Source organism: Cupressus sempervirens, chromosome 3 (assembly GCF_028749045.1).
Source record: "Cupressus sempervirens isolate cs-2001-9-10 chromosome 3, ASM2874904v1, whole genome shotgun sequence".
NCBI lineage: Eukaryota > Viridiplantae > Streptophyta > Pinopsida > Cupressales > Cupressaceae > Cupressus > Cupressus sempervirens.
Genome location: NC_143120.1, coordinates 748813309 through 748821410, shown reverse-complemented (window position 1 = coordinate 748821410; position 8102 = coordinate 748813309). Strand labels below are relative to the sequence as shown.

At 40.7% G+C, this 8102-nt stretch overlaps 1 protein-coding gene across 1 annotated transcript in view; it reads right to left on the bottom strand.

The window, feature by feature from the left end:
- Positions 1 to 1278: 1278 nt before the first annotated feature.
- The window catches only part of LOC149568981 (uncharacterized), a 69340-nt gene continuing 62516 nt past the window's right edge, over positions 1279 to 8102 (bottom strand). Inside the window, exon 2 of the mRNA XM_089821800.1 lies at positions 1279 to 1740. Within this exon, the coding sequence (XP_089677926.1) occupies positions 1523 to 1740 (218 nt within the window). The 3' untranslated portion in view covers positions 1279 to 1522. The remainder of the gene's footprint in view (positions 1741 to 8102) is intronic.

Here is an 8102-nt window from a genome sequence, read left to right as displayed (position 1 = left end):
ATACGAGGTGGGAACAAGGTTATCCTAATTAAGGAAACCCACGCTCTAAATAGCGTCAATGAAATCCTGGTCTTCTCCCTTTAAAACTCATTTTTACACCTTGCACAAGGTGGGAGACAAAAAAAGCTTTACGAGGACAGCATAGAAGACGAGATTGGCCTACAATTATGAATTCAGTAGTGCAACAAAAAAGAGTTTCATGTCAAGGATATCTCAAAAATCTGTGCATGGGTTACTTCTAATGCAAACGTGGCTGTACTATTATCAACCATAGCAGGAAGAAATGGGAATCACATAATGTCATAAAATCTGACTAGAAATTATTTTACCTACATAGTAGTAATAGGAATATAACCCGATACTTGCCTCAGGTGGTCAGAATGGTGAAATTGAGTTCACAAATATTTCTGAGGATGAGCAATGTATCATAACCCAAAGTTTGGCTAACAACCTACAAATTGGCCCATTAGTGTATCAACAACCATTAAAAAAATCATTTAATATAGCCCATAATTTAAAATTTTACAACTTCAGTCCAACTTGACCTCTGCAAGTACTTTTATAGCGTATGGCTGAAATGGTTGGTTGTGGCATGCAGTTGTGAGTCTCTTTATCCTAAACAAGAATGTGTACACTTGGTTCAGAGACCTTTTGGTTTATTATGTTTTTCATGTGGTTCTCTACATATATGGATTTATCCTTAGTTTCGGTTAACTATGATTTCCTTTTCTAATTTCACATGTATGGAATAATCAATTTTATAAATTACATGTAATGTGGGTTTAGGAGTTACGGATCTGTAAAAAACATCTAGCCACTGCATAAAATTTGTTTTCAAAGTTATAAAGTAAAAGTCATGAAAATATTGCACATGATTACTCCAGCGCTGTGCAACAAAAGGGGGGTATTTTGAAATGCAGCTGAAACATCTGACAAACGAACAAAATGATTTAAAACATTCACATGGAAACTATGCTCAAAACAGCTACAAACTTTATAAGTGGATCTTCACGTGAGCCAAAACTTAACAAATTAAAACTGGAAATTAGATTCAATGAGGAAGCCTGGTAGAGAAAGGCCAATGTCAGAACTCGTGGCTTTATCATTCAAAATCTTATATCATACATGACAGCCAAAAAAATTCTTGCATGACCAATCAGAAATGTAACAAATCGAAAATTAAAAAATTACCAGGTTATAGATCCTACAACTTTTCTAAATCTCAGAAGCTAGAACCTTATATCTAGGCATTTTTTAATTTGAACTTTTTCAACTCTGTTGAACACCTCTGAAATCCATGGACTTTCTGCCATTAATAATTATACAATTTGTTGAGCTATACAACATACCAATAACAATGATATGAAATTCATAATTATTAAAGCTTTGGAAAAGCACCAATGACCAACGTTGAGTAGAAATAAATGAAGACTAGTTTCAAGAGACGCACGCTACACAACTAATTATACATAATCTCACAGAAGAGAAGCATTTTAATTCTTATGCCACCAATTATATGTAATTAAAACTCATCTCTGAGGCCCATTTCAGCCTCGAGATCATCATCTTCTTCAAAAAGTTTCAGTAGGCGTGCATGTTGCTCCTCTCTCTTTTTCTTTTGCCACTTTTTGTATAGAATTATGGCTGCACCTAATACCACCAAAGTTGTGAGAAATATGAGAGTAACAGTCCGCAGGGAGTTGCTTTTGGAAGAGCCAGCGTCTCCATCACCAGCCAAACCTACAGATCAAAATGCACGGTAATATAAGCTACCTAGACCACCAGTTATAGCCTCAAAAATCATCAAAGCAAATAGGGATTCTTATAATGAAGGTAAAGCGGGGAGAAATCTGAGAAAAGAACATGCATGAAGCTACCTATTTCACCACCAAGCAAAGGAATGGAGCCAGCCACCATCAATACTATTCACACCATTAATGAGTCATCATGCCACAAGGGACTGCCAATTTGATTATTAGGAGGATATCGATTCCACATAACATATTAAAAAGGATTATTCTATATTCTCCCGTAATATGTATGTTATCTGGAAGAACTCTGTCCCAGGTGAGGAGCCTAACGTAGAGAGGTGCAACTATATTGTCTCCCTAAATTTGTAGTTTGAGGAACCCAGGCTGCAGTGAGGCCAATATTTTGCATGTATTTTTATTTAAAGAGATTGTGCCATGCAGGCTGGGAGGCTTAATCAGAAAGTACTATAAGTTATGACTAACACTTTTAGTTTTAGTTTCTGTTGCAATAGTAATCAAGACAGCTTGTCTAGTATGTAATCCTCCTGACAACTTCTAGTTCTGATACCCAATTTTCTTTGCAGATAAATAGATGTTGCTATAACAAGCATTGGACATACAATCAGAAGATAACTGACAAGGGTGGATGTTGCAAGGTAATTGACTATGCTACATGTTGGCCATCTCATATCTATTTACAGATAAAGAAGTTACCTTTTGTAATACAGTGTATGAGGCTGCCCATTTTTAGGACAGACACAGAAGTGGAAGCATGCAACTTCAGCAAAACTTTGAAATACACAGAAACATTGTTATAATAATGTACGAGAAGTGAAAACTGGCCCAGCAAAAGAGAATAGTTCTGCAATGTCCTTCCTGTCTACAAATGCTAACTTGTGAGACCAGGATTCAGAATGGAAATCATCCTTTTATATAAATATTAAATTCCAATGCCTACTGTTTTTTCTGGTATAATAGACTAATATATTTAGTGGAGTATACAGATTGGGAAGTGTATCCTGCACACTAATACACATGAAGACTTCAATCATGATCAACCAAAGGAATAATTCACAAGAATGGGAATATAATAGTTACCATTTGAACAATGAAATCACAGGCTCAAATACTTACTGTGATACTCCTAAAATCCTAATCATGGAGGAAAAGCTCATAACATGCTCACTGATCACTCTGCACTATTTTAAACAAAATACGTTTCATTTAAAAATACTTCTTTCAAATTTCATCTAATTTACAAGTGACCGATTCAACCATTATGAATTCCCTCAAATAATTCCATTGCTGTATCACTTTATTATGAGTAAAGGATTTCATGAATAAATAATAATCAAGATTCAAAACAAATAGTGATGATCTTACAGCTGAATATTGATAATTGCATGTACATCTTTTTTTATATATAATAGGTAAGAAATTAAATAAGCTTATTCAAGGAGTAATATTAGGAGTGTTTGCCACACACGGGATTTTTGAAATGTCAACATTACCTTTAGAAGCCCATGCCTTTGACTCAACGTCACAGTTTTAAATCAATCTTAGTAGGAAGGGACTTGAACATATAAATACTAAATAGCAAGGTCCCTACTCATTAATGAGCAATTCATTTACAAGAAGCGTGGGTGCAGATTTTGGTTTGGGGGTGATCCAGGCCTCTGGATTTTAGATATGGGGATTTGACTGTCATAGATGGTGCATGGAAAGTACATAAGGTTTTATAAACATTTTCTGGCTGTTCAAAGTTTTATAAACATTTCTTGATTTTAAGGGGCAAAGGAACTTGGAGTGCAGTTTTTCACACCATCACTCCATTGCAAATGGGGACCCCCTATTTTCACTTAGTAGTAGTAGTGGTCTTAGGGATCTTAGGTGGTAACAATTTTCAAGTGTCCCAACCTGAGAGATAAGATAAGATAAGATAGATAAATTTATTAATGTCCAACAAGAGACCAACAAGGGTCTAAGGGATTGAGAGTTTACAAACAAGGAAAACCACCCACACCAGGAACACCAAACAGTGCACACGAAAGAACAAAGGAAGACACCAAGGAAAGGAATAGGAGTCCTTCCTTGGCCAGAAGAAATCCAACACTGGAGGATAAGGACCAAGGAATCCAAGGGTCTCGGACCGTCTCTGAATACTGTTGGATGAGGAGTGTCATTGCCAGGTAAGTCCATTGCGGGGTCTCACCAATCTGATGTGGTTGGGGAGCAAGAGTGCATAACTGTCGCTTCATGCCCTTGGCGGGGGAGATGGGGACAAAAAAGTCGGTCATAAGCTAATCTAAAGCCTAGTACTGAGCAAAAAGGAGCTACAAAGTACGATCCTGACGCTGAGAGGCCTCCTGGAGATAGAGCAACATGCAATGCTGGTCAATGTAACCCAAAAAAGTTGATAAAAACCTGCAATCTCTGAAAGGGCAATGAAACCTCCCTCTGATCTCATAGTAGATGGGACAACGGAAAATGAAGTGGGTCTCCATTTCTGTCTCTGCTAGGGTACACAAATGGCAAATTTGGTCCTCTCTATTGATGTGATGGTCAGTCTAATATCTAAGTTGGTGGGACCCGACTCTGAAGGAACCAAGAGAAACACGAAGGGCATGGTACCAATGCCAACTCAAGTAAACAAGATGTATGATATCCCATCACGGATATCTAGAAAGTACTTAGCATGAAAATCCATTTGTGAACGCATCCCTCCTGGAGGGTTGCTCCAAGTCGTCATAGCGTACCGTGTGTAAATATCGAGACTAACATGCTCCTTCATCTCCTGACGAGAGGGGAGGACATGAGTGGGAGCATCGAGAGAAAACTGTTAGGGAAGGAGATGATCAATCTCAATCCTGATCAAACCAAATAGAGTAGTGGCCCTGGTGGTTGGATCTGAACCTGCGAAAGTCATTGAAGAGCAGTAAGCCAAGTAGGAGTATTTGTGATGGTCGTCATTCGAATCTGCAAAGCCTTGAAGACAATGAAGGAACCAAATCAGATCAAAGTTGGCACCAAGTCTGAAGGGGTGAGCCCCAAGCTCAGCCAAAATAACACTATGGGGAGTGGGGTGAGTGCATATGATGATACGTTTGAGAAAAAGCATTTAAACTCACTCAACCAAAGACTAGTTGGAATCCAAATCCACGAGGGAGGGGCCCCAAACCACTAAACCATATAAAACTATGGATCTGACCAAAGAGTCGAGGATGGATGATTTGAAAGAAGTGTCCTGAAAGTGATGTCTAGAGCATTGTCTCTCCAACATGGCAAGGAAGCCTAACCCTTTATTAATCCTAAGTTGAATAGAGGGTCTCAAGCTAAAGCGGGGCCTAGATAACTTGACCCTAAGGTGAGTGTATAACAAAACAATCTTGATCTACTAGCCCTAGAAACAAAAAATGGAGGTGTGAAGTCTTCAGGCAATTGAAGACCAAAACTCGAGTCTTTCAGGTTCACAATTAGCTGATGTTGGTCACAAAAAGAGGTTAGGCCTTCAAGAAGCCTTTGATGCCCCTCAAGAGAAGAGACCAAAAGAATCACATCGTCGACCTGGTGTAAGTAACAACCATCATTGGGGAGCAAGGAATCCTAGTGTAAAGCCTCAAGCCCATCAATATAGATGTTGAACAAAAAGGGGGGCGGCAACCCTGCTTCACCCCAATCATGCTCTAGATTGGGTCCTAAAATCCCTCGAGAGTCCTAAATCTGCCCAAAACAATCTCATTGAACCTCTTGATTGTCGTTAATAAATTCTATGAAATCCCACTGTCTTTAAGTCTTTGAAAATGTACCACCCAGGGGACAGAATCAAATGCCTTGCAAAAGTCCACAAAACAACCGTAGACTTTCAATAAGCGGTGACGAGCTTCCTCAATGATAGTCTACAACGTCAATATATGATCCATGGTCTAAAAGTCCGCTCGAAAACTGGCCTGGCCTCTCGCCCTACGTCTCCTGTCAAGTACTCTGGAAGGAATAGTGTTTAGTGCAGTGGCATAGAGTTTGGCAAAGGTATGCCCAATCCTGATGGTCTTGTAGTGACCAGGGTCTTAACCCAACCTAAATTTATGAATCGGATAGATCATATGTCTCGACCAAGACTCTGGAAAGCCGGTGCACACAACAAGAGCACAGGAAAGTAGGAACCTAGAACCAAAATACGAAGCTTGAAGAGCTCTACCTAGAACCCCTCCACATTAGCTGCTCTACTACATCTCAAGGACCTGACGGCCTCAAAAATTTAGGAAGGAGTAAATAAGTGGCTGTGGGGAGTGGGGGTGGGGTGAATGGAGGGTTGGTTGTAGATGTCGAGAGAGTGGAGGAATGGAAAGCGAGAAAATGAAGGTCAAGGGTGGAAGGCGGGGGGTGTGTTGTGGAAAAAAGATGCTCCAGAACATCTTCGGCAGTGTATAAGCATGTAACGAAGGGATCTACACTAGGAAGCAACGTATAACCACTTCTTATGTCGAAGAAAGCGGTGATACAAAAATCGCAATTGGGAGTAAGAGGGGGAGTGAGCAGCAAAAGTTTAGTGCAGGAAGCAATGGAAGGCCTTACAACCTTCATCAAACCATTGGTTCATAGGATAGGTTTTCCTACCACGGGGCTAAGAGGGGAAGGAGACGTGAGATGGGGATAGAAGAATCGACTACCAAATCGTAGTGGCTAATAACTCTAACATAGAGAAGACTTGGCTAGTATCAGAGAAGCGATCTGGGGGGAGAAGTCATCTAAGATGGAGGATAAAGACGTCACAATCGCTCTTAGTGAACTGCAAAAAGGTACGAGGGTTGGCAACCGCGTACAAGGGGTGGTGAGGTAGGGTCGAGGGTTGGGAGGAAAAGTGGATAGAGATGTTGAGGAGGGCATGCTCGGCCAAAGGGGAGGCAGGTGATGGTGAAACGGTTGATGGAGGAGATGAGCAAGGTGCAAGCGAGGGCATAATACACCATTTGCCCACTACAATGAGGCCAACAAGTAAAAACCTCATAGCTAAGATAGCAAGAGAGATCATTAAGGATCACCAAGTTGGAGGACTAGCAGAATTGGAGAAGATAGCGGTCGTAGCACAAGAGACAACCATGGCAATCCTCGAAGAGGCGTTGAATGCCCAAATTGTCAAGCTTCGTCTTGTGAGTGCAAATCAAGTTTGACTCACAATCATGAAGAGGAACTTGAAGATCCCTAATCTATGCATTAAAGTCACACAAAATAATGATGTCACTCAAGGCAGAGAACTTTGAGATGCACTTGTGCAAGTCCATAAAAGGGTCACCCTCCTGGGGATCGTGCACAACATACGGAGAAGAGGTCGGCGAGAAGTAGCAAACTGCCACAAAGATATCTCTGAGATGGAAACTAGTACGGTGAATACGGATCCACATGGATCTAGCAACAGTGTCAGAATGGGCCAACGAGGTAATAGTGAAAAGGTCATCTCTAATCAAACAAGCAACACCTCCACAACCACGCACCCCGTCTAAGGCCTAAACCTCCTCCTTGCACACTAACAACCACCAATGCCTAGCAAAACCAGGAAGAGGATGGGCGAGAATCTCGTGAATCTCAATAAGGCCAAAATGTTCGCAGAACCCACAGCATCAACGAGACCAGGCAACGACCAAAGAGTACCATTGGGATTCCAACAATTGACGAGAAGAAAGTCGAAGGAGGCTTACTCTTGTCGAACTACTGGTGGGACCATCATTTGGCTATGAAAGCTTGGTCTCTACTCCCAACTGGGAGGAGGTGAATCACAAATAACTTCCCTAAGATTTTGAATAACTGCCCATTTCCCCTTGCCCCTCGCCTCTGCCACCAAACCTCTAGAATGTTTTAGTTTCACTACTAGTAATCTTGTAAGATCCTCATTAAGATAGATCTTAGGAAGAAGGTGGAATAGGTTCCTCTTATCCCTAAAATCTCGTAACCTATCAAATAGAGAGAAACCGAAGGTAAAAGATGAAATTTGGGTCGAATCAACATCTGTCAAGCGTGATATCAAAGATACCCAGCCGATCGTTGAAGAAAGACTAACAAGCTGTGAGAGGATCTACAATGGTGAGAGGAAGGCCCCATGACCATCAGTTTAAGCTCACAGGCAAACCTTACCTACTCATCATTGAAACTCCCCTAGACCAACTTTTCAACTCTCGAAAGAGGTGAAGGGTTGGTGCTATTGCAAATGGTGGCCCAAGACTTAACTTGTTCAATTTCTGATAGTATGGAAGTTTTCTTAGTGGCGAGTTCCAATTGTTTGTCTTTGATAATCTCTAAATCCCCCAGCTGTTCAACAACGGAGTCAAATTGTGTTATAATACCTATTGTCTCAGAGAT